The sequence below is a fragment of the Octopus sinensis genome, linkage group LG26 (genome assembly GCF_006345805.1).
Source record: "Octopus sinensis linkage group LG26, ASM634580v1, whole genome shotgun sequence".
In the NCBI taxonomy this organism is placed as follows: Eukaryota; Metazoa; Mollusca; class Cephalopoda; order Octopoda; family Octopodidae; genus Octopus; species Octopus sinensis.
The window spans coordinates 20,476,781-20,504,674 of record NC_043022.1 but is presented as its reverse complement, the minus strand read 5'-3'; the positions used below and the strand labels follow the sequence as shown (position 1 = coordinate 20,504,674).

Here is a 27,894-nt window from a genome sequence, read left to right as displayed (position 1 = left end):
AGGGGAAATTAAAAGATTTACACCGGTGGATAAGAGACAACTTCCGCTTAGTCTGGCTGTTAATGGCGACGTTCGTATTTAGCACGTGTTGTTAAATATGTCCATTGTAAGCGTAGGTTCGGGCTATCTTGTCGGCTACCGACCCATCTGTTCATACGATTCCAGGTAAGTCATCATTTTAATCGCTTGAGAAATGAATATTCGTTGCTTGCTTGAAAGATATCGAAGTGTCTGCGTATATTTATATATGTCTATAGTCCCGGCAATAATTCCCTAATGATCTGGTTCAGTTTTATTGGAAATTCGTAAAATGATTTGTTCCTATAGTGTGAGATTGAGATTAATTCTGGCGTTGTTGTTGTTTTTTTTTTTGTTTTTTAGCTTAGTTTCTGTCGATCTATTTCTGATATAGCATGCCTATAGTTAAAGACATTCCAAATGTTACCAGAATACGTTATCCAATCTCTCCCAAAATATGCCCGCGTGTGTACCGTTGGCGATTTTTTTCCTGTCTTCTATTCTCTGGATCCTTCCTTCTCCTATGTTTCCGACGAAGAGCTCCGCTGGAAACGTTAAACCCTCCTTCTTCCCTTCCTTCCTGAGCGTCCAATAATACTATATTTGTTCCACGTCCTCGTGTTGTGTTTTTTTTGTGCTTTCATGTTTGGATTAACTTTGTATACATATATACTCAACTCAAAGCCAATACAAGCTTGTCCGTCTTACTCAACTTATACGAGTACTAACAAGGATCTGGGGTTACTATTTAAGAAAACTGGTCCCGGTGCTCGCACTCGCGCTAGCTAATCGTGAGTCAGTCCTTACTTTGTGTTTTTATTTGATTTACTTTGTGTTTTATTTACTTTATTTAAGAACTTTGTTTATCTTCATCATCCTCATCATCGTTTAACGTCCGCTTTCCATGCCAGCATGGGTTGGACGGTTCAACTGGGGTCTGGGAAGCCAGAAGGCTGCACCAGGCCAGTCAGATCTGGCAGTGTTTCTACAGCTGGATGCCCTTCCTATCGCCAGTATAAAAAAAAACAACTGCATTATTTATGGGATGACCCACTATTTAGTTTTTCTCTCTTTTATTCTCAGATGGCTCATCTGTGCCTCGAATACAGTTGTAGTGGTCTACAGTTTGAAAACAGGTGAATGTGTACATAAATTACGGGGTCACACGAAAACAATCACAGGTGTTGTGGTTCACCCTATGAATAAATTACAGGTGAGTGCTGTCTTTATTTTTCGCTGTTTATTTTTAAAAATTTATTTTACTTTTATTCTTTTGTTGGTTTCTGTTTTTGTATTGCAATCACAACGGGACTCCACTTTCAAAGGTCTTAGTCAATTATATCAACCTCACTGTTTAACCTGGTATCAAAGCTGGGTAAAAGTACAGGCAACTCAAGTACTTGTCCTAGACATCATGTCCCTTATTACTCTGAGTTTCATCTTTCTCTCATCTGCTGGGCTTTCCTTCAGTTCCCTTCATCATCATTATCATTTAAGTTCTGTTAAATGGTTTGACCAGGGTTGGCTAACTGGAAGGCTGCACCAGACACCAGTCTGATTTGACATGGTTTCTTATTTCTTTATTGCCCTCAAGGGGCTACACACAGAGGGGACAGACAAAGGGATTAAGTCGATTACATCGACCCCAGTGCTTAACAGGTACTTAATTTATTGACCCTGAAAGGATGAAAGGCAAAGTTGACCTCGGCGGAATTTGAACTCAGACGAAATACTGCTAAGCATTTCGCCCAGCTTGCCGCCATGGTTTCTATGGCTGGATGCCCTTCCCAACACCAACCACTTCGAGAGTGTAGTGAGTGCTTTTACTTGCCCCAGGATGGGTACCATTTGTGTGACACCAGTATCTGCAATAACTGCCATTTTACTTGACTTGATGGGTCTTCTTCTCATGCACGACATAATGTCAAAGTTCTATATTTAAGAGATGAGGAATTATTTACAATTGACGGATATTTGTCCTCATCTTGCTTGTTGTTAACACAACGATTCGGCTAATATACCCTCCAGCCTTCATCAGGTGTATTGGGGAAGTTTCAAACTTAGGTTCTTGTTCCTAAGGTATTTTTCAATGTTATTATTATTCAGGTCACTGCCTGGAATCGAACTTGGAATCTTGGGGTTAGTAGCCCGTGCTCTTAACCACTACGCCATATAATGATAACAACAGCAACATCGAAAAATACCGTAGGAATGAGAACTCAGGTTTGAAATTTCCCCAATACACCTGATGAAGGCTGGAGGGTATATCAGCCGAAACATTGTGTTAACAACAAATAAGATGAGGACAAATATCCGTCAATTGTAAATAATGTATAATGTCAAAGGTGTCAATCATTCGTCATTCTTAACAAATTTTACTCCTAGAGCTTCGGTCAGTCCATTGTAGTGTGATTTATCATTCTTGAAGATTTTAAATATTGAGGATTTCTTTATTTCACAGATTCTGTCCTGTTCTCTTGATGAGACTATTATCCAGTGGGATTATAATGATGGCGTTCTACTTAAGGTGAGCTTGATAAAATTTTCAATCTTTCATTCCTTTTTTTATCTGTGTTTGTCCCCAATCCCACTGCTTGACAACTGGTGTTCGTGTGTGTTTACATCTCTGTAACTTAGCAGTTTGGCAAAAGAGACTGCTAAAATAAGTATCAGGCTTAAAAAAGAAAATAAGTACTGAAATACATTCAGCTAAAATTCCTCAAGGTAACTTAGCGGTTCGCCAAAAAGTGACGATAGAATAAGTACTAGGCTTACAAAGAATAACTCCTGGGGTCAATTTGCTCGACTAAAGGCGGTGCTCCAGCATGACCACAGTCTGATGACTGAAACAAGTGAAAGATTATATACATATATATATGTATGTATCTATATATATATATGTATATCACCGTGACCCACCAGGCTGTCAGATGTTGCTACACATCGCTGGTCACAATGTGCTTCGCATTGCTTTAGCCTTCAAATGACGCCACCCCGCTGGCTAAGTGAGCAGGCCAACAGAAGAAAGAGTGAGAGAAAATTGTGGAAAAGAGTACAGCATGGATCACCCCCCACTGGAACCTCATGCAGCTTTTAGGTGTTTCCGCTCAATAAATACTCACAACACCCAGTCTGGGGATCGAAACCGTGAGTCCTCTGCCCTAACCACTGGGCCATTGCGCTTCCACGTGTGTGTGTGTGTATTTTTTCTCTTTTACTCTTTTACTTGTTTCAGTCATTTGACTGCGGCCATGCTGGAGCACCGCCTTTAATCGAGCAACTTGACCCCGAGACTAATTCTTTTGTAAGCCCAGTACTTATTCTATCGGTCTCTTTTGCCGAACCGCTAAGTAACAGGGACATAAACACGCCAGCATTGGTTGTCAAGCAATGCTAGGGGGACAAACACAGACACACACACACACATATATATATATACATATATACGACGGGCTTCTTTCAGTTTCCGTCTACCAAATTCACTCACAAGGCTTTGGTCGGCCCAAGGCTATAGTAGAAGACACTTGCCCAATGTGCCACGCAGTGGGACTGAACCCGGAACCATGTGGTTGGTAAACAAGCTACTTACCACACAGCCACTCCGATATTTATAGAAAAACAAAAGATGAAGACAGGTGTGTGAAACGCAAGCAGGTGTATTAGTTTGATGCTTGGGAAAACGAAAGTCTTTTATGTTTCGAGTGTATGCTTTTTTTTTTGTGTGAATGAAAATATATATATATATATCATCATCATCATCATCATCATCGTTTAACGTCCGTTCTCCATGCTAGCATGGGTTGGACTATATAGATATACATATATATATATATATATATATATATATATATATATATATATATACAAGATAAGAAAATGGAGAAATACATCTAAATCAAATATCAATTACCAGATAATACTCAATCACATACTTTATTAAACCACAGATATATATTTGGTTTTATTTTTAAATATTTCCCTATGTATTTTATTATTTCAGAAATACCATCTCAATGTTCCAGTTCAAGCCATGTTGCCTTTCCCCTCTTCCAATACAACAGACGTAATACTATTGATGGAAGACCAGTCAAAATGTAAGCAGCAGGTTTTCATTTTATTTCTTAGGAATATAACTGCTTTAATAAACCTTTTCTTCACTATGCTTCTAACTAAAGCACATTTCAGATTGATGCAAGCTTGGCTGTGTGATTAAGGAGACATTTGCCTTAGGTACCATGCAGTGGGACTGAACTCAGAACCATGTTGTTGGGATGTTAATTTCTTACCAGACAGCCACACCTGCATCTATTAACCCCTTAGCATTCACATTATTCTGTCAAAAGCAATGCTTAATAATTCACATGGTTTTGAATTAATCATGCATTATGTTGTAGCTCAGAGATTTTGATGAGGTTGTTGTTAATTTTTCAAATGACATTGTAGGGTTGGTGTGAGAGGCTAGATGTTAATTAGTTAGGTAATTTTGGCTCAAAAACCAAAAAGCAAGGCCATGTAGGGGGACATGGAGTTATGTACAGGGTGGTGTTCATGTAAAGAGTTCAGGCCACTTGGGGTCAAGGGAGACTTTGAACCGAGCGGTCGTCGGCAGCTTATTCAACGGTACCGCAACCCGGACGGAGAAAGCCCCTCTCCTTCGATTGAGATGAAATCGTCGCAGATAGAGCTTTTCGGAATGACCCCGCAGCCGACGCTCTGGAGCAGGAGTGAAGAACAGCTCTTTCGAGAGGTTTTGAACATAAAACTTGTAGAATATTTTGGCCAGATATGACCAGGTTGAATACCAAGGGATTAAATAAGGCAAAACATTCTAAGTGTCTTTTCTTTGTTTTTTTCTGTCATTGTAGCTTTTAATTTGTGTTCCTACAAACTTAGCCCTGACGAAGATGCTCCACCAGACCCAACAGTCCTGCTGTCCAAATGTTCTGGTGATGAACGTTGTGCTGCTGTCGGATACCATGTAAGTAGAGAAGTGTTTGTGTATGTCCTTGTGTGTCTGTGTATGTGGCAGTATTCTACGGTGGAAGGCTCGTCCTGGCACTTTGTTGTTTTTTTTTCTAGGACTAAATACTCTCTCTCTTTTACTCTTTTTCTTGTTTCAGTCATTTGACTGCGGCCATGCTGGAGCACCGCCTTTAATCGAGCAACTCAACCCCGGGACTTATTCTTTTATAAGCCCAGTACTTATTCTATCGGCCTCTTTTGCCGAACCGCTAAGTAACGGGGACATAAACACACCAGCATCGGTTGTCAAGCAATGCTAGGGGACAAACACAGACACACACACACGCATATATATATACATATATACGACGGGCTTCTTTCAGTTTCCGTCTACCAAATCCATTCACAAGGCTTTGGTCGGCCCGAGGCTATAGTAGAAGACACTTGCCCAAGGTGCCACGCAGTGGGGACTGAACTTGGAACCATGTGGTTGGTAGACAAGCTACTTACCACACAGCCACTCCTGCACCTTTATACAATATATACAATGCATCTTTATCTTTTTTTGTCTTAGAGGTGAGAATGCCTCTGTGTGTGTGTGTGTGTGGTCAGCATTTAGCATCTGCTTTCCATGCTGGCATTGGTTAAACAGTTTGACTAGGATTGGTAAGCTGGAGAGTTGCCCCAAGCGTCAGTCTGATTTGGCATGGTTTCTACAGATGGAGGATGTGTGTTTGTGAACATTTATTTCTGCAGCTTCACATGACAAACACCATATAGGGTAGTAGTGATGACACATATACACTTATGGTTAGATCACCCCACTTAAATTAGCAATTTCAATTGGTGAAAACTAGTGAAATGAAATGCTTATTTTAAAAAGATGATTTAAGTGTGTGTGGGGGGCTTAACCTATTTCTTTATTGCCCACAAGGGGCTAAACATAGAGGGTACAAACAAGGACAGTCAAAGGAATTAAGTCAATTGCATCGACCCCAGTGCGTAACTGGTACTTAATTTATCGGCCCCAAAAGGATGAAAGGCAAAGTCAACCTCAGCGGAATTTGAACTCAGAACGTAACGGTAGACGAAATACCGCTAAACATTGGTGTAGGTGCCAAAGTCCACATCAGGTTCCATAATCTGTTTTGGCTTGCTTTCTTTGGCTCAAACACAACCACTTCACAGAATGTACAGGATGCTTTTTACATGGCACCAGCACCAATGCTCTTTACATGGCAGAATTGGGGTCCTGAAACCAAGGTACCACATTAAAAGTGTAGGTGCTGGTGCCATGTAAAAAGCATCCAGTTCATTCTGTGAAGTGGTTGGCTTTGAGCTAAAGAAACCAGGCCAAAACAGACAATAAAACCTGGTGTGGACTTTAGCACCTGCACCAACACTTTTGACGTGGTACCTTAGTTTTAGGACCTCAATTCTGTTGTGGTGGGTGAGTCTTCTTGAGTAGACCAATGCACCATGTATTTCAATCCTCTCTCATCTCCTTCGTAACGTTCATCATTTTGAGCTTGGCCTTCAAAACTTCGTCCCATGTCTTCCTGGGTCTCCCTCTTCCACGACTTCCCTCCAGTTTAAGTGATCAGCACTTCTTCATGTAATTGCTCTCATCCATCCATGGATGGATTAATAAAAGAAAACTCATCTCAGTGGCCACTAAGTGAATTTCTCTTTTTCTTTATTTCCAGGGAAGATTTGTTGCGGCAGTTACTAAACTAAAACTGTTCATCAAAGATCTCCAATCAAACCAATCGATGACGTAAGTTGAATGCATTTTTGTAATTCGTCCCTGTAAGGTTTTCTACGTTGTTGCCCTTGTGGCAAATGAATCACCAGTATTATTCATCGTTTATCATCATCATCTTTTAACGTCCACTTTCCATGCTAGCATGGGTTGGACGATTTTGCCTAAGGGCTGGCGAACCAGGCGGCCGCACCAGGCTCCAATCTTGATCTGGTAGAGTTTCTACAGCTGGAAGCCCTTACTAATGCCAACCACTCTGTGAGTGTAGTAGGTGCTTTTTATGTGCCATCGGCACGGGGGCCAGTCAGGCGGTACTGGCAATGACCTCGCTCAAATCTTTTTACACATGCCGCCGGCACAGGTGCCAGTAAGGCGATGCTGGTAACAATCATGCTCGAATGGTGTCCTTTTACGATCCACCGGCACGGAGCCAGTTGGCTGCTCTGGCAACGATGATGCTCGTTTAATGTCCATCATCCATGCTGGTATGGGTTGAATGATTTGACCACAACTGGCAAGCTGAAGAGCTGCACCAAGCTCCAGTCATCTGTTTTGGTTTGGTTTCCTATGGTTGAATGCCTTCCCTAATGCCAACCACTTTACTGAGGTCACCAGCACGGGTGCCTTTTACTTGTCACAGGCACAGGTGGCTTCTATGTGTCACTGGCACGGGTACCTTTTACATATATATATATATATGTTTCAGTCATTTGACTGTGGTCATGCTGGAGCACCACCTTTAGTCAAACAAATTGACCCCAGGACTTATTCTTTGTAGGTCTAGTACTTATCATCCTATCAGCCACTTTTGCTGAACTACTAAGTTATGGGGACGTAAACACACCAACATCGGTTGTCAAGCGATGGTGTGGGGGATCAAACACAGACATACACAGCAGTTTCATGAGGGGGCCAAGTCGATTACATCGACTCCAGTATTGGAGTCGTACTTATTTTACCAACCCTGCAAGAATGAAATGTAAAGTCAACTTCAGTGGAATTTGATCTCAGAACTTTAGAAACAAACAAAATGTTGCTTAGCATTTTTCCCATTGCTGTAACAATTCTGCCAGCTCACCACCTTAACAGCAACTCTCTCTCTCTCTTTTACTTGTTTCAGTCATTCTGACTGTGGCCATGCTGGAGCACCGCCTTTAGTTGAGCAAATCGACCCCGGGACTTATTCTTTGTAAGCCCAGTGCTTATTCTATCGGTCTCTTTTGCCGAACCGCTAAGTGACGGGGACGTAAACACACCAGCATCGGTTGTCAAGCAATGCTAGGGGGACAAACACAGACACACACACACACATATACATATATACGGCAGGCTTCTTTCAGTTTCTGTCTACCAAATCCACTCACAAGGCATTGGTCGGCCCGGGGCTATAGCAGAAGACACTTGCCCAAGATGCCACGCAGTGGGACTGAATCCGGAACCATGTGGTTGGTTAGCAAGCTACTTACCACACAGCCACTCCTGCTGTAATAATATTACTCTCTCTCTCTCTCTCATGTCTGCAAAATTTCTTATCTAATGCCATTGTGAGAAATGATTATTATTTATTCTTTATTGATTGTCTTTCAGATTTGATTGCCAAAATGAAGGGCGGTTCACATGTGTGTCTTGTCATCCAAATGAGCAATGTCTTGCAACTGGAAGCAGTGATGGTAGAATTATCATATGGTTTGTCTTAATTAAATTACAAAATTTATTCGATAGACACTACAAATTCTTTGTTATAATGAGCATGATGATGCAAGAATACACACACACACACACACAACATTTAATATCCATATTCCATTTTGGCATGGGTTGGACAGTTTGATGGAGGACTGGCAATCTCCGTAGCCACATCAGGTTCCATGCCCTCTTTTGGCATGCTTTCTACAGTTGGATGCCCTTTCTAGCACCAGCCACTTTACAGAATGTACTGGGTGCTTTTTATATGGCACCAGCACGGACAGCATCACTAGAGGATGAAATGTCAGTGGGGGAGAAGGGCCCCCTCATGGACAAGCATTGGCACAGCCCTTCTCTGTTGTTATTGTTCAGTGTCCCCTTTTCCTTGTTTGCATGGGTTAGATGGAATTTATTGAGACAGGTTTTCCATGGCTATGACCAGATGCTCTTGCTGTTGCCAACCCTCACCTGTTTCCAAGCAAGGTACCATTTCCCTGTGGCCAGACATGATTTTTATGAAAGACAGGAAGCAAAAAGAAAACATGGCTTGTTTAACAATCATCACGTGATTCCAAAACAAGGGTACATACAAACGTATGCACACACATATACATATACAATAGACTTCTTTCAGTTTCTGTCTACCATATCTACTTGCAAGCTTTTGTCTACTTTGTATTATAAGTTGAAGACACTTGCCCAAGTTGCCATGCAATGAAAACATCAAAACACACACATATACATATATCTCTTGTTTCTGTCATTTGACTGCGGCCATGCTGGAGCACTGCCTTTAGTCGAACGGATTGACCCCAGGGCTTATTCTTTGTAAGCCCAGTACTTATTCTATTCGGTCTCTTTTGCTGAACTGACTGCTAAGTTACAGTTGTCAAGCAATGGTGAGGGGGACAAATTCAGACACGAACATATATATATATATATATATATATATATATGTATATTCATATATGACGGGTTTCTTTCAGTTTCCATCTACCAAATTCACTTACAAGGCCTTGGACGACCCATGGCTATAGTAAAAGAGACTTGCCCGAGGTGCTACGCAGTGAGACTGAACCCAGAACCATGTGGTTGGGAAGCAAGCTTCTCTCAGTTTCTGTCTACTATATCCGCTCACAAGGCTTTTGTCTCCCCTGTATTATAAGTAGAAGGCACTTGCCCAAAACCCCATGCAATGGAAACATACAAACACATACATATATGATGGGATTCTTTCAGTTTCCATCTACCAAATCCAGGGTAATTATTGAAGGAATATCTCAAATCACAAATCTACATGATCGTCAACAATTGACCTAGGGTTGTAATTTGTATTTGCAGGAGACGATTCCTTGGATCTTCCAAAGTGATAAAAACCACGAACCATTGGCATGCTTTGCCAGTGATGGACTTGAGGTTCTCAGCTGAAGGTCAGTATTTCATTTTTATTCCTTTTTTACTTTTGTTTTTCTTAATGACTTTAATTTCTATATTGTCTCTGACAATCATTGATGCAACACAAGCGGAATAAGTACCACAGGGTATTTTTGTTTGAAAGCGGTGGATTTATTTTCTTTTTCACCAATGTTTTTAATCATTCATCATCATCATCATCATTTAACGTTTGTTTTCCATGCTAGCATGGGTTGGACGGTTCAACTGGGGTCTGGGAAGCCAGAAGGCTTCGCCAAGCCCAGTCTGATCTGGCGATGTTTCTACAGCTGGATGCCCTTCCTAACGCCAACCACTCCGTGAGTGTAGTAAATTCAGTAAAAGTTATCCACACCATCATTTAACTGTTTAGCATTCAGGCTTCTTTATCATAGGCGCAGGAGTGGCTGTATGGTAAGTAGCTTGCTTACAAACTACATGGTTCCAGGTTCAGTCACACTGCGTGGTACCCTGGGCAAGTATCTTCTACTATAGCCTCGGGCCGACCAAAGCCTTGTGAGTGGATTTGGTAGACGGAAACTGAAAGAAGCCCGTCGTATATATGTGTGTGTTTGTTCTCCCCCAACATCGCTTGACAACCGATGCTGATGTGTTTACGTCCCTGCAACTTAGCAGTTCGGCAAAAGAGACCAATAGAATAAGTACTTTTTCCAGCATGGAAAATGAACTTTATATGATGATGTGTATGTGTGCATTTGCTCTGTTTTTGTAACTTTGTAATCTTTTCTTTTTCAGGGACCCGCCTTTTTAGTGGTGGTCATGAATGCACTCTGGTCACCTGGCACCTTTTACAGCAAACTAGAGACTTTCTACCCAGGCTTGGTGCTCCGATTAAGGCTATCTCCGTATCTCCTGACAATCGGCTGACCGTTCTTTGCCTCTCTGATAACGGTAAGTCTCCTAACATTGAAAAAGAAGATAATTCTCAGTAAAATTTTTGAAGCGACCTTTTAGGAATGACAACACGGGAATAGATGGAGGTTTAATTCAGTTAACAATATACTTTCTCTCAAAGTCTACGTATATATTTATATATAGTAACCGGTGTTCATTCAAAGCAATGAATAGTAACTTACGAAACCGTCGGTATGCTTGAATCTCTTTAATAATCTCACAATAATGACTTTTATTACTTTTATACCTACCTCAGTTCATCTAATTGTATATATCTTTCGTTACTTTTCACAAAAAGGCCTTACCATTTTTTATTTACAATGTTCATTTTCGTTGATTTTTCTTACTTTCCCCTCACATTACCACGTGTAGTTTCTATTTTCTCTTTGTAACATATTTCTATTATAGGCGCAGGAGTGGCTGTGTGGTAAGTAGCTTGTTTACCAACCACATGGTTCCGGGTTCAGTCCCACTGCGTGGCACCTTGGGCAAGTGTCTTCTACTATAGCCTCGGGCCGACCAAAGCCTTGTGAGTGGATTTGGTAGACGGAAACTGAAAGAAGCCCGTCATATGTATGTATATATATATATATATATATATATATATATATATATATATATGCGTGTGTGTGTCTGTGTTTGTCCCCCTAGCATTGCTTGACAACCAATGCTGGTGTGTTTATGTCCCCGTTACTTAGCGGTTCGGCAAAAGAGACCGATAGAATAAGTACTGGGCTTATAAAAGAATAAGTCCCGGGGTCGAGTTGCTCGATTAAAGGCAGTGCTCCAGCATGGCCGCAGTCAAATGACTTTTTTGTGAATTTTCTATCCAAAACCCAATCAAAATGCCCGAAACTTGATACGCCAATTGAATGCCAGCTAGCTGCATGTGATTAGTCAGAGATTTGGACAGTACTCGTGTGTATGTGCGCACGCACGCAGCTGTATATGCATGCACTAGCACTATGACCCAGTGTTGCCGGGTCATAGTGCTAGTTTAAAAAGAAAATTGTTTATAAATATTTCATTCTAGTCTGTATTTTTCACTTTACAGAAATACTGGTGATTGACAACAGCAGCTCATCAATAGTCCAAGCTATAACTGGTATTACAGTACGGGAGTTGGGTTACCAATTAGCAAATCCATATCCTGTTGGTTTACTCTACGACCCAAACAAGAAAGCTTTGGTTTCAAATGGAAAGCCTGGCCATTTACAGTTCTATTGTATGCACACCAATAAACCTCTCTTTAATGTAAGTACCTTAGGTTCCTCTTATCTTATACTTGCTTCAGTCATTAGACTGCGGCCATACTGGAGCACCGCCTTGAATATTTCAGTCGGATGAATCAAACCCAGGATTTTTTTAATTCTATCAGTCACTTTTGCCGATCTGCTAATTTACAGGGATGTAAACAAATCAATACCAATATATATATATATATAGTGTAATAAATAAAATATATGCATACATACATATATGTACGTACCTACATCTACATGTATATATACATGTAGATGTAAGTACGTACATATATAGATATAGGTACGTACATATATGTATGTATGTATGCATATATTTTATTTATTACACTATTGTATGACTGAGCGTCCTCGCGTCGATTCGTTTCGTTTCTTCTTCTCCCAGTACAGTTTTTATATATATATATATAGTTAATCCAAACATGAACAAAGAGAAAACACAAAGACATGGAACAAATATAGTGTTATTGGATGCTCAGGAAAGGAAAGAAAGAAGGAGGATCTAATGTTTCGAGTGGAGCTCTTCGTCAGAAACATATGTGTGTGTGTCATTATGTTAAACTGTCATATGTCCAACTTTGGGAGGGTAACTTTCTAGGTGCAATCCCATGGTCAGTCATGACTGAAGGGGGTCTCAAGAAAAAATATGTGTGTGTGTGGTGGGTTTCTTTCCAGTTTGATCAACCCTATTTTTGTTGTTTCGTTTCAGTTGGATGTAGTTGGAGTTAACTACATTTCTCCCGAGAATCTTGAGAAACAGGCAGGCGTCGTAGACGTGGTCAAGGCAGGTTTCAGCGACGACGGTGAGTGGCTGGCCACTTTGCAGCATTGGGAAATATCTGGGTTTGATCCAGAAATACATTTGAAGTTTTGGCATTACAACTCAAAGAAACAAAAGTAAATAACATTTTTATTTTCCCTTTTACTTTTGCTTGTTTTTGTTTTTAGCCCCCAAATTGGCCCTTATTGAGCAGATATATTATGAAATTCATTAAGACCATGTCTTTTGTGTCTCATTACTCTTTACTCTTTTACTTGTTTCAGTCATTTGACTGTGGCCATGCTAGAGCACCGCCTTTAGTTGAGCAAATCGACCCTGGGACTTATTCTTTGTAAGCCTAGTACTTATTCTATCGGTCTCTTTTGCCGAACCTCTAAGTGACGGGGAAATAAACACACCAGCATCGGCTATCAAGCGATCTTGAGGGGACAAACATATACACACACACACATATATATATATATATATATAGACATATATACGATGGGGTTCTTTCAGTTTCCATCTACCAAATCCACTCACAAGGCTTTGGTCGACCTGAGGCTATAGTAGAAGACACTTGCCCAAGGTGCCACGCAGTGGGACTGAACCCGGAACCATCTGGTTGGTAAACAAGCTACTTACCACACAGCCACTCTTATGCCTATTCCAGGTAGAAACAAAAAACCAGAAAAAAATCAATAGACGTAGGAGTGGCTGTATGGTAAGTAGCTTCAGTCCCACTGCGTGGCACCTTGGGTAAGTGTTTTCTACTATAGCCTCAGGTGGACCAAAGCCTTGTGAGTGGATTTGGTAGACGGAAACTGAAAGAACCCTATCGTATATATGTATATATATTTCAGGATTTGTGCCTATTGTAGTAAGAAATTCCACAAGGAGGCTATTCCCTTGATCGAATCAGCTGGAACCCTCATCACCATAACCAACAGAGTACCAGATTTTATTTCCCCCACGGCCAGACATGTTTACATAGAATATTCAAAATGAATATGTGTGATTACGACATTCATTTACAATCACCACAATCTCAAGATAAACAGACACACATACATACACCTGTGAACAAAAGAAGAGCGGTGGATGGAAGGTGGAAATTCCTACTTATATATACACGCACGTTTTTATTTCCTAGGTACATACTCAACACAATAATTACATCACCTCATCTGAAACATGTCAACAGTTTATGCTTCTCTCGGCTCAGTCCAACTGTTGGACAACCAGGCGGCGCTGCGGGGCAATCAGTTGTCACTTGTAGTGAAGACGGAATGTTTAAACTGTGGGGTCTTCCTCCTCGTGATCCCAGTCTCAGTGGTAAGTATTTCAATTACATAGTGATTGCAGTGTATTATGGTTGTGGTGAGTGTTTGTGGTACTTCATGGTTTAGCATCATCTATTGAGAGTGAAGAATGCAGAAGAGGTAGAGTTCTATATTTAACCCTTTAGCATTTAAACCGGCCATATCCGGCCAAAAGTATTCTACCTGTTTTATGTTCAAACTGGCCAGATCAGGTCTCTCACACCAACCCTACAATATCGTTTTAAAAATTAACAGCTACCTTATCAAATTCTCATAATTACAAGATAATGCATGATTAGTTCAAAACAAAGTGGATGAAAAAGCATTAATTTTGGTAGAATAGAGGAATTATGACTAGCGAGGTGCAAAGAGCACCATACGAGTGTGATTATTGACAGAGCGGCTAACCGGCTTCTGTGCCAGTGGCACTTAAAAAGCACCATTCGAGTGTGATCATTACCAGCTTCGCCTTACTGGCACTCGAGCCCCGTGCTAGTAGGGTATTAAGAGCACCATCCGAGCGTTATCATTGCCAGAGCGGCTATCTGGCCTCCGTGCCGGTGGCACGTAAAAGACACCATTCGAGCGTGATCGTTACCAGCATCACCTTACTGGCACCTGTGCCAGTGACATGTGTAAAAGATTCAAGCGACGTCATTGCCAGTACTGCCTGACTGGCCCTGTGCCGGTGGCACATAAAAGCACCCACTACACTCTCAGAGTGGTTGGTGTTAGGAAGGGCATCCAGCTGTAGAAACTCTGCCAGATCAAGATTGAAGCCTGGTGCAGCCATCTGGTTCGCCAGCCCTCAGTCAAATTGTCCAGCCCATGCTAGCATGGAAAGCGGACGCTAAACGATGATGATGAGGATTTACATTTGACAGATATTTATACTCATCTTGTTTGTTGTTAATACGTTTCAGTTGATATACCCTAGAGCCTTCAGGAGTCTTGGGGAAATTTCGAACCTGGGTTCTCATTCCTAAGGTATTTTTCGACAGAGTATTGAGTGCAGTACAGAACACTACATTGATAATACTAGTCCAGCCATCACACTAATGCCATGTCTGAGTACTTGAAGCCCTATCCAAAATCATTTTGCTGGTCTGATGCAACTACAAGATTTACAATTGGGTAATAACAGAATATTTGTTTCATGTAATTCTGTGTACAAACAAAAGGGCCATTAAGTAATACTTTGCTTTCTTGGGGTTTTTTTTTTTTTTGTATTAACACACACAAAATACCCTTTCATTGTTATCAAACTTTTGTTTCTGCTTTTATGTGTACTAACATACATGAAATAGCTGTCGTCGTCATCATCATCATCATATCCTTTCAAACTCATCTTCCATGCTGGTATTGGTCAGCGGCGAGCTGACAGAGACGTTAGCACACCGGACGAAATGCTCAGCGGTATTTCGTCTGCTACTACGTTCTGAGTTCAAGTTCCGCCGAGGTCGACTTTGCCTTTCATCCTTTCGGGGGTGATTAAATAAGTACCTATTTCTTTATTACCCACAAGGGGCTAAACACAGAGGGGACAAACAAGGACAGACATAGGTATTAAGTCGATTACATCCACCCCAGTGCGTAACTGGTACTTAATTTATCGACCCCGAAAGGATGAAAGGCAAAGTCGACCTACCAGTTACTCACTGGGGTCGATGTAATCGACTTAATCCATTTGTCTGTCCTTGTTTGTCCCCTTGTGGGCAGTAAAGAAATAGGTATGACCGGAGCTGGCCAGCCAGAGAATTGTGCCAAGTTCCATTGTCTGTTTTGGCATGGATTTTACGGCTGGATGCCCTTCCTAACACCAACTACTTTGCTGAGTGAACTGGGTGCATTTTTGCACGGTCCACTCTGAGAATCGCTGGCATTAGGAAGGACTTCCAGCAAAACAGATAGCTGTATGTTACTTTATCCTGTGTTGCTTTCTTTATACAAGAAATGACATTCAATGATGTATTTTATTTGGAAGAGAATCTTGACCGACCATCCGCTCATTCGACAGTTTCTGAGGACTGCATCATAATTATGTATCCTTCTTCAAACCTTTAGCATTTAAACCAACCATGTCCAACCTAAGTATTCTAATTGTTTTATGTTCAAACAGACTAGATCCCTCTTCTCATGCCCATCCCACAACATCATTCTAAAAATAAAGAATCACATCATCAAAATCTCAAACCTATGACAAGACGTATGATTAACCCAAACGATATGAATAAATAAGCATTACATTTGACACAGAAATCTTAATGTTAAACAATTTTTTTTCTTCAGTCAAGGAGACCAAGTGGAGTTGTGAACTGGAAGGATTTTACCGAGATTATATTCCCAAAGATGCCTCTTTTACAGAAGATGCTTCTTTGCTTGGAGTTACCTTCAATCACCTGATAACAATTTGGGATCCGTTGACCAAATCCCTTCAACGAGTCCTACAAAATCCATTAGATCAATCCAATTGCAGGTAAGTCATTTATTGAACAGCTTTATATAGTTCATCATAGACATCTGTATGTTTATATATATTAGGCAGTCCAACGATGGCTTAACAAGTCAGCCTTATGAGTGGATTTGGTAGACGGAAACTGAAAGAAGCCCGTCGTATATATATGTATATATATATATGTGTGTGTCTGTGTTTGTCCCCCTAACATCACTTGACAACCGATGCTGGTGTATTTACGTCCCCGTAACTTAACAGTTTGGCAAAAGAGACCAACAGAATAAGTACTGGGCTTACAGGGAGTAAGTCCTGGGGTCGATTTGCTCGACTAAAGGCGGTGCTCCAGCATGGCCGCAGTCAAATGACTGAAACGAGTAAAAGAGTAACCCATCAGGTTAATGTAAAATTATTGGTTTTTATTATAACTCGGTGGTTCTCAACCAGGGCCCATATAAGAATTTTGGGGGTTCATGCAACAAAATAATAAATTGGGGATTCACAATAATATTTGAAGAGCCCTTAAAAAAAAAAGGTGCTTTAGATGTATGTATTTCAACAAACAGCTATATTTCTTTCCCCTTCATTTTACACAAATTGATATGTGGAAAAGAAAATAGGAATTTTGAAAGAAGTATGTATAGAGCTAGTTTGTAAACATCAGATGGCTATGGGGGTCCATAGGTAAAAAATGGTTGAGAACCCCTGTTATAACTGAACATAGAAAACATTATCATGTTTGTGTGTGTGTGTGGAGAAAGGGAGAGAGAGAGAGAGAAGTTTGTGAAAGCACATAGTTTAATGGTTAGGGTGTTCAGCTCACGATCATAAGTTTGATACCAAGCAGTGTGTTGTGTTCTTGAGCAAGACACTTTATTTCTCATTGCTCCAGTCCACAAAGCTGTAGAAATGAGCTGTGGCATCACTGGTGCCAAGCTGTATCGGCCTGTATGGCTCTGGGTTCAGTCCCACTGCATGGCAATCTGGACAAGTGTCTTCTATAGCCTCCTGTTGACCAACCAAGGGTTCTGCAAGGCGGGGACCCCAGCATGGCTGTAATTGCAGTTTAGAGATGGAAACTAATAGAAAATAAATAACAGTGGTGCCCCAGCATGGCCGCGGCCTTCAGGCTAAAACATTTTTAAGGATTTAAGGAACCATGATGATGATATGTAATGCTATATAATAATGTGACATTGTATTCTTTTATTGAAATTATTCTTTATTTTGTCATCCATTCTTTCTCTCTATCCTTTATTTGTTGTCGTCATTGTCATCATCAGACAATTGAAGTTTGGTCGAAAGAGTTGTTTCCATTTGTTAGTAACGACTTCAGAATCAAGGTTAACGGTCTGGAATATACTTACTAGCACTGGTAAGTCTAAAAACTTTTTCTTTCATATTCCTGTGTTTATTCTTTTCGTTACTATATTTCTGGTGAAATATACTGCTTCATCATCATCATCGTTTAGCATCTGCTTTCCATGCTAGCATGGGTTGGACAGTTCAACTGGGGTCTGGGAAGCCAGAGGGCTGCACCGGGCCCAGTCTGATCTGGCAATGTTTCTACGGCTGGATGCCCTTCCTAACGCCAACCACTCCATGAGTGTAGTGGGTGCTTTTTATGTGCCACGATCAGATGGTGCTTTTTACGTGCCGCTGGCAACAGCCACGTTTGGATGGTTCTCTTACGTGGCACTGGTATCACAGCTACAATTTCCATTGATGTTGATCGATTTTGATTTTGATTCAGTGAGAATAACAACAAATTTAGTGAAATAACTTTGTCGACATTAATCTGCCGTTTGGAACCAATTAACATGAAATTTTAATGGAAGGTTTTAATTTAGCTCCCTTTAACCATTTTGTTACCATATTCCCCTTACCTCACTAGTAATAGTGGCATGAGAAAAAATACCAAGTCTACACTGTGAAGTGGTTGGCATTAGGAAAGGCATCCAGTCATAGAAACCATACCAAAGCAGATAGTGGAGCATGGTACAATCCTTGAACCCATCAGATCCTTACAGAACCTTCCAACCCATACCAGCATTGGACATGGACATTAAATGAGATGGTGATGATCATCATCTCACGTGGTATTTTCCTCTGGTTTTAGGACTATAAGGAGGATTAACCCATTAGCATTCATATTCTGTCAAATGTAATGCTTATTTATTTTAACCTAATTTTTGGCAAAAAAAGGGTTCCTTACATTAAAATACAGTAAGTAGTCACAGTTTCAAGGAGCATACCACCATTGCTCTAATCTACCCATTTTTATCCCCTTGTACTGAAATTTCCAGTTCAATATCCAGCATGAAGTTTGTATGGTTCATACTCTTCCTAATTGTTGACCCTTATTTTCTTTTATTCTAGTATTATGGTCAGTTAACGTTTCAGTGTCCTGTTTAACCGTGGACCCCGACACTGAAATAATGGCTGCTTTCACTGAAGACAAATGCTGTAAGTACCTTCCTTTATCTTGTGTAGTTTCCATTGGTTGTTGTTTTTTCCCCCCAATTTCAGTGTTTGGAGTGAGGCTATGCTTGGGGTATCACCTCGAAGGTTTTTTTTTTAGTTGATTGCGTTGACTCCAGTAATTTTTATTGGTCTTCGAAGGTGGGAACAGCAACATGACTTGGGCGTGCCAGAGATTCAGGAAACATTATTGCTTTTTTTGTTGTTGTCCAAGCGATACACCCACCCACCATTATCACCATCACTGTCATCATCATCATCATCATCATCATCATTACCACCACCATCAGAGTAGTAAGGTTTATTATTATTATTAAGATGGTGTGCTGGCAGAATCATTAGCACTCCGGACAAAATACTTAGTGGTATTTCCCCCGTCACTGCTTCCTTAATTCAAATTCCGCTGAGGTTGACTTTGCCTTTCATCCTTTCAGGGTTGATAAAATAAGTACCAGTTATGCACTGGGGTCAGTGAAATTGACTTAAAGCCCGTCCCCCAAATTTGAGGTTTTGTGCTTCCAGTAGAAAGAATTATTATTATTATTATTATTATTATTAAGGTGGTGAGCTGGCAGAATTGTTAGCATACTGGACGAAATGCTTAGTGGTGTTTTCCTCATCAGTGAAAGTGCATGGCTCAGTGGTTAGAACATCAAGCTTATGATTGTGAGATTGTGAGTTCATTTCCCGGACTGGGTTGTGTGTTATGTTCTTGAGTAAGGCACTTTATTTCACATTGCTCCAGTTCCTTTAGCTGTGGAAATGTGTTGGGACATCTCAGGTGCCAAGCTGTATCAGCCTTTGCCTTTCTCTTTGATAACACTGGTGGCATAGAGAGGAGAGGCTGGTATGCATAGGCAACTGCTGGTCTTCCATAAACAATCTTGCCTGGACTTGTAACTTTCTAGGTGCAATCCCGTGGTCATTGATAACCAAAGGGGGTCCCCAATTTCTCTCATCACTGCATCCCGAGTTCAAATTCTGCCACGGTTGACTTTACCGTTCATCCTTTTGTAGTCGATAAATTAAGTACCAGGTGAGTACTGGGGTTGATTTAATCGACTTAACCCCTCCCCCTCCAAATTTCAGGCCTTGTGCCAATGCCTATAGTAGAAAGGATTATTATTATTAAGGCAGTGAGCTGGCAGAATCTTTAGCATGCTGGACAAAATGCTTAGCAGTATTTCGCCAGTCACTACATTCTGAGTTCAAATTCCACCAAGGTCAACTTTGCCTTTTATTCTTTCGGGGTTGATAAATTAAGTACCAGTGAAACACTGGGGTTGATGTAATCGACTGTCCCCCTCCTCCAAATTTCAGGCCTTGTGCCTATAGTAGAAAAGATTATTATTATCATTTCATGCAGCCTCCAAATTTTTTGTTTGAATCTAATTTAATTATATACTCTTTTACTTGTTTCAGTCATTTGACTGCAGCCATGCTGGAGCAGGGCCTTTAATCGAGCAACTCGACCCCGGGACTTATTCTTTGTAAGCCCAGTACTTATTCTATCGGTCTCTTTTGCCGAACTGCTAAGTGACGGGGACATAAACACACCAGCATCGGTTGTCAAGCAATGCTAGGGGGACAAACACAAACATACACGCACACATATACATACATATATATACAACAGGCTTCTTTCAGTTTCCGTCTACCAAATCCACTCACAAGGCTTTGGTCGGCCCAAAGCTATAGTAGAAGACACTTGTCCAAGGTGCCACGCAGTGGGACTGAACCCGGAACCATGTGGTTGGTAAGCAAGCTACTTACCACACAGCCACTCCTGCGCCTATCTTGATATATGGGATTATTTACAGCTTTATTATGCTCCGAAATCCACCATTCCATATTAGAATAATCCCATATATTTTGCTTATTCTCCCAATCATTTTCACTCTCTCTCTCTCTCTTTTTCAGTGTATGTTTTCATCCCCAGCGAGTCACACCCAGTTTATCAAGAAAAAGACATCACAGAGGAACCAGTCGTGTACGCCACTTTTATCACTCACCTGTCACCTACCACAGATTTGCCTCCATCTTTGCAGTGGCAGAAGAATTCACAGCTCTACTTCATGAATAGTAACCAAGAACTTCTAACCATCATTGAAAAAGACGACAAATTTAATGGCTTGAAGCGACCTGGTTCAGTAAGTCTATACTTAGTCTTTTATTGGTTTCAGGCTGTGGCCATGATGGAGCATTGTCTTGGAAGGTTTAGTGGATCATTTCAATCCTAGTTCTTGCAAGTTAAATGGCTATTTTGTTTCAGTCATTCAGTATTGGCGGTGAACTGGCAGAAACGTTAGCACGCCGTGCGAAATGCGTAGCCGTATTTCGTCTGCCGTTACGTTCTGGGTTCAAATTCCGCCGAGGTCGACTTTGCCTTTCATCTTTTCGGGATCGATAAAATAAGTACCAGTTACGCACTGGGGTCGATGTAATCGACTTAATCCGTCTGTCTGTCCTTGTTTGTCCACTCTGTGGGTAGTAAAGAAATACATTTTGTTTCAGTCACTTGGCTGCAGCTATGCTGGGGCACTGCCTTCGTGGGCCTTAGTTAAAAAAATCAACCCCAGGACTTTTTTTTGATGGCAGTGACGGGACAGGCAAACCCAAAGACACCTGCATGATGGGATTCCTTCAGTTTCCGTCTACCAAATCCACTCACAAGGCTTTGGTTGGCCCAGGGCCATAGTTGAAAACACTTACCTAAGGTTCCACACAGTGGGACCTAACCCAGAACCATGTGATCGGGAAGCAAACTTCTTACCACACTGCCTCCACACATAGGCACATTGTAAACATTCTGGTTGTCCAAGCCATGTAACAGAGTTTGGGTCACTCATTTACACATTCAGTCTGTCTGATGGGCTTCTACATAACTTATAACTTACTTGCAGTATCACCCGGCGTTGCTTGGGTTTGTAAGGGAAATAACTATATAAGCATTTTTAGAGAGTTATAGCCAAAAAAATGGGAAGAAAATGATGGTAAATTTTTTTTTAAATCGTTGACTTATCGTAGACATTTTTAGAGAGTTACTTCCCTTATATAGTGAAAAAATGCATTAAAATGGAAAAAAATTATGGTAAAAAAATTTTTTTTAAATCATAGACTCATTGTAGACGCGCGCTAATACCCAGAAGGGCTCGATATGAATCACGACTATAAGATACTGGTTAAACTGCACCGCAAAATGTGGGAGTAGTTAGGAATCTAAATCGTAGGAGACAGACACACAACTTCACTTTTATATATAAAGATTTCTGGAAGTTGTGGTAAAAATTACTTACTTTGCTGAGGTGCCATAAAGTAGGACCAAACTATGGACCTCTTGGTTGCAAAACAAACCTCTTAAACCGTTCAATCATAATACAATGATTTTTGTTTCTTTACTAGATGACAATTCCAGAGAACCTTCCTGAAAACGAATTCGGTTTAATTATTGGCAAACGCAGAAAACTTGAAAAACAACCAGAACCAATGGAAACTTCGGCCAATCAACCTTCATATTCGTCACCTTTACTACGAGAGGTATGTTGTGTTTTCATCATCATCATCATCATCATCATCGTTTAGCGTCCGTTTTCCATGCTAGCATGGGTTGGACGGTTCTACTGGGGTCTGTGAAGCCAGAAGGCTTCATCAGGCCCAGTCACATCTGGCAGTGTTTCTACGGCTGGATGCCCTTCTTAACGCCAACCACTCCGTGAGTGTAGTGGGTGCTTTTTACGTGCCACCCGCACAGGTGCCAGACAGAGCTGACGAACGGATGGTGCTTTTTATGTGCCACTGGCACGAGGGCCAGGCGAGGCTGGCAACGGTCGCGAAACGGAAGGATCTCTTACATGCCACTGGCACTGGTAACACATCTGCAATTTCCATTGATCGATTTCGATTTTGTCTATAATATAAATTGGACGTGGGCAATCGTTGTATTCTTTCTTGTCTTGAGGTTCACAGCCAAACGGCTGGGTGGATTCGCATGCAAAATGGCACACATGTGCAGACGGGTGCATACATTGGAATGTGGTTTGTATTTTTTTCCTAGCCCCCATACTTACCGAGAAAATTGATTGAAACTTTTACTAATGGAATTTCCCTGTTTGTTCCGCCATTGAAACAATCAGTTGCTCACACAGCCGGCATATACCATTTCGCTAGCAACAAGGGATGTCCTGAGTACAGGATGACAGTCAGCCAAAACTTTCGCTATGCTGTCTCTCTTCTTCTCTCTCACATTCACACATGCAAGCACACACACATCCATTTCAAATCAATGTTTTAATGATTAGACAGAGATTCAATAGACTAGCTCTCAGAAACAGGCTACGTACAAATTCTTTCTTCACAACTCCTGAAGCGGTTTTCTGACAAGGGGGAGGCTCCAATTGAAACAAGGGAACCCGAAATGATATGGTTGAGAAACACTTATAGATTATACCTAAACGAAAACGATCACAGCCACATCATCCAAACAGACCGGGTGAAACCGGGCTCAGCTGCTAGTTTATTATAAACTGAATAGGAGCATAGTAGAGAAAAAGGTGGCTTTATGCCAGGTACTGAGAGGCTAAAGTAGGAAAGATGGACAGGACCAAGTGTTTTGCTACACAAGTCTATATCAGAATTTATAAAGCATTTTTGATGCCATGACTAGAGTAGTGTTTGTATGTGTAGCTTCTTGTTTTGTGTCAGGATGGTTGAGTATATCTGAGTGTCTCCCACCATCATTTCTTTTTTTTTTTTCTAATTTATTTTACAGTTTCTTGTCTCTCCCTTATTCCTCTCATTCTCCCTATTCTTTTTGAAACTATTGGGTCGTCCGGAAAGTTTGTGCCGGTTTTTAAAGGAAAGATAAACGTCAATAAATACTTGCCATTACATTTTTAATCAACCAAATATGAACCATTTTGTTGCCCAATGCCTCTCCATCTTTCCTTTAACTTGAAAATACCCTGGTAGAGGGATTCTCTCAGTTTCCCTCTACCAAATCCACTCACAAGGCTTTGGTTGACCTGAAGCTATAATAGAAGAAACTTGCCCAAGGTGCCATGCAGTGGGACTTGAACCCAGAACCATGTGGTTGGGAATCAAGCTTCTTACCACACAGCCACACATGTGCCCATAATAATAATTGTTGATTTCAAATTTTGGCACAAGGTCAGCAATTTTGGGGGAATGGGGCTAGTTGCTCACATCGACTCCAGTGATCAACTGGTACCTGTTTTATCAACCCCCGAAAGGATGAAAGGGAGAAGCCAACCATGGCAGAATTTGAACTCAGAATGTAAAAGACAAACAAAATGCTACTTAGCACAGGAATGGTCCTGCTAGCTTGCTGCTTTTGAATGTAACATTAGTTTCAAATTTTGGCACAAGGGCAGCAATTTTAGGGGATGGGATAAGTTAATTAGATCAATCCCAGTGCTCAAGTGGTGCTTATTTTATCAACCCCGAAAGGACAAGTTGGCCCTTAGCGGAATTTGAACTTACAACATACAGACAGACAAAACGATGGCTATCCATGTTGCTCGGCTTGCTACTCTTTACTCTTTTACTTGTTTCAGTCATTTGACTGCGGCCATGCTGGAGCACCGCCTTTAATTGAGCAACTCGACCCCGGGACTTATTCTTTTGTAAGCCCAGTACTTATTCTATCGGTCTCTTTTGCCGAACCGTTAAGTAACGGGGACATAAACACACCAGCATCAGTTGTCAAGCAATGCTAGGGGGACAAACACAAACACACACATGCATATATATATACATATATACAACAGGCTTCTTTCAGTTTCCGTCTACCAAATTCACTCACAAGGCTTTGGTCGGCCCGAGGCTATAGTAGAAGACACTTGCCCAAGGTACCATGCAGTGGGACTGAACCCGGAACCATGTGGTTGGTAAACAAGCTACTTACCACACAGCCACTCCTGCGCCTATTTCCCCTTTAAATGTAATTTTAATAACTGTTTGTCTCAAACATTGAATTTTATTTATTTATTTTTTTATTTTTTTTTTTCCATTTTTTTCCTCAAATTCTTACAGCTAATTAATATTCCTGCTGCTGTTTGCCCTCCTGTTGCTTCATTTACCGGAAGATTCATTCAGAGTTTACTTGCTCCAAGAGATTCGTAAGTATATTGTTTAGTTTTGTTCTTTTACTGGTTGCACTCATTGCACTGTGGCCATGCTGGGGGTGCCACTTCGAAGCTGCTTAGTCGATCATATCTACCCTGGTACATATGTTCTCAATCTATTTGCTAGGAGGCATAAACAAATAAGGTTGTAGGATACATAAACAGGCTGGCCCAAAAGTAGATTTACAGTTATTCAACTATCTCTTTCACATTCATATATTAACAGTTTAGCTCTTAGGTGTTGCCGGGTCATAGTGCTAGTGCGTGCATGCGCACATACACGCGAGTACTGTCCAAATCTCCGACCAAACACATGCAGCTAGCTGGCATTCAATTGATGTATCAAGTTTTGGGCATTTTGATTGGGTTTTGGATCAGATGTGCATGACCATCCTTGGTCGGTTTTGAATGACCATAGAAAGTGCGAGCCCTCTAACTAAAAAATTGAGGATTTGTATAAAGGACACACACAAACAGACATTTTGCCATTTATATATATAGAGCAGTGCTTTTCAAACTTTTTGCTGGAGTGGAACCCCAAGGAAGCATTCCACTGGCTCAAGGAACCCCTGTGCAATAATTTAATAGTCTTATGCACACATATCTGCACAGGAGAATTAAAAATTACTGCCGATTTTAGCAGTTTTGTAACTTCTTGCGGAACCCTGGTTGAAAACCACTGATATAGAGAGTATAAAAAAATATGAAACCATTATTCTATGTCAATTTAGTTCATTTTGTCAAGCTTCCTTTTCAGTTTGTAAATGTAATAAAATGTTTTAAAAGTAATTTAAAGTGCCTACATAATTACTGTAAACTACTTTAGGGCCACCCTGTATATATGACTGGCTTCCAGTATCTCTCTATCAAATCCGCTTATAGGTTTGGTTGGCCCAAGGCTATAGAAGAAAGCATTTGTGCAAGGTGCTGCACAGTGGTTTGGGAAGCCAGTTTCTCAACCACACAGCTATTCCTGTCCCGACCCAGCTAATTATAGCTAATCATCATCATCGTTTAACGTCCGTTTTCCGCGCTAGCACGGGTTGGACGGTTCGACCGGGGTCTGGGAAGCCAGGACTGCACCAGGCTCCAGTCTGATCTGGCAGTGTTTCTACAGCTTGATGCCCTTCCTAACGCCAACCACTGTCCTAAATTTTAAAAAGTTTCAAATCCCACAATTTTGAGAGGATGGTTTACTTGATGGGATCAATACTTTAAGGCTCCAAAAGAACAAAAACAAATTTAACCTCCATGGGATTTGAACTAAGAACATCAAGAGCCTGAACAAATACTGCAAGACAAGTCTGATGCTCTAATTCTGCTAATATCTGGTCTTTGATAATAATAATAATTCGTTCATTTATTGGCCACAAGGGCTAACAAAAATCAATTAAAACATAAAGGGCCAAAACACAGGGTGAAAGTTACAAAGGGTTTTGTCCGTTTGAAAAAAGGTCCGTGTACAAAAGCAGGATAACAACGAAATGTAAGTAACAATTAAAACTCCCAATAGGGGGAGGCGCTTCGAAAGGTTACTCGAGGAAAAACCCATAAAAGCCACGGGAGCCTGGTCAAAAGTGGGGTAGAGAGCCCCTTTCTCATTTTATATTTCCTTTAAATTTTCACAGGTGTATCCTCAGAATTGGTCCATTCATACTATAACAATCCTTTCTTCTATAGGCACAAGGCATTAGATTTTCGGTGAGGGGACTAGTTAAAAGGCAAAGTAGACTTTGGTAGAATTTGAACTCAAAGACATGAAATTCCACCAAGCATTTTGTCCGGTGCACTAACGATTCTGCCAGCTCAATGCTTCCTTATTTCTTGAGTTTACAACTCATTCTATTAGTCTCTTTTGCTGAACCACTGAATCATGGGGGATATAATCAGATCAACAACAATTTTTTAGGGGAGGGTGTAAAGTAATTACATCAACCCCCCAATGTTCAACTGGTACTTATTTCATCAACCCGAAAAGGATGAAAGACAAAGACAACATCGCTGGAATGTTTAACACAGAATGTAAAGATGGTGCAGGAGTGGCAAGTAGCTTGCTTCCCAACCACATGGTTCTGGGTTCAGTCCCACTGTGTGGCACCTTGGGCGAGTGTCTTCTATTATAGCCTCGGGCCAACAAAAGCCTTGTGAGTGGATTTGGTAGACAGAAACTGAAAGAAGCCTGTCGTTTTTACATATATATATTTATATATCTGTGTGTGTTTGTCCCCCCTACCATTGCTTGACAACCGATGTTGGCGTGTTTGTCTCCGTAACTTAGTGATTCAGCAGAAGAGACTGATAGAATAAGTGTTAGGATTACAAAGAATAAGTCCTGGGGTTGATTTGTTTGACTAAAGGCGGAGCTCCAGCATGGCCACAGTCAAATGACAAAAGAATGGATGAAATTGTCCAGTGTGCTTATGATTCTGCCTGCTCGTCACCTTTTTAATAATTAATAATGTAATTTGTATCAACTAACTACACCGAGATGAAATTAATGTGTTTGCATTGCCTAATTTCTCATTTTCTTATACTGCAGGTAACATTTGTAAATACAACACTTGATGAAATTAAATCAGAGAAGAATGTCAACCTTGTACATAATAAATATTTTTGAAAATCTTCAGTTTATTTTTTTTGTCTTGCTTCTAGTCATCTGCATCATCATCGTTTAACATCCGTTTTCCATGCTAGCATGGG

General features: G+C 40.8%; 1 protein-coding gene across 1 annotated transcript; it reads left to right on the top strand.

Annotated features, from left to right (window-relative positions):
• The first annotated feature begins 9 nt into the window (after positions 1 to 9).
• Positions 10 to 27,820, top strand: LOC115224817 (WD repeat-containing protein 75). Its single transcript, XM_029795743.2, has 19 exons — positions 10 to 165; positions 1,102 to 1,231; positions 2,480 to 2,545; positions 4,019 to 4,112; positions 4,884 to 4,996; positions 6,687 to 6,757; positions 8,330 to 8,428; positions 9,770 to 9,858; positions 10,616 to 10,771; positions 11,829 to 12,028; positions 12,746 to 12,933; positions 13,950 to 14,131; positions 16,408 to 16,594; positions 17,854 to 17,945; positions 18,950 to 19,036; positions 20,972 to 21,201; positions 22,454 to 22,588; positions 25,103 to 25,188; positions 27,734 to 27,820. Exons 1-19 carry the CDS (start codon positions 98 to 100, stop codon positions 27,735 to 27,737), a joined length of 2,277 nt encoding a protein of 758 aa, XP_029651603.1. The 5' UTR covers positions 10 to 97; the 3' UTR covers positions 27,738 to 27,820.
• The last annotated feature ends 74 nt before the right edge of the window (positions 27,821 to 27,894 follow it).

Coding starts and splice junctions, on each gene's coding strand:
- LOC115224817 (XM_029795743.2), top strand. CDS start 98: ATGTCCATTGTAAGCGTAGGTTCGGGCTATCTTGTCGGCTACCGACCC. Junction 166..1,101: donor ATCTGTTCATACGATTCCAG/GTAAGTCATCAT, acceptor TTTTATTCTCAG/ATGGCTCATCTGTGCCTCGA. Junction 12,934..13,949: donor TACAACTCAAAGAAACAAAA/GTAAATAACATT, acceptor TTTATTTCCTAG/GTACATACTCAACACAATAA.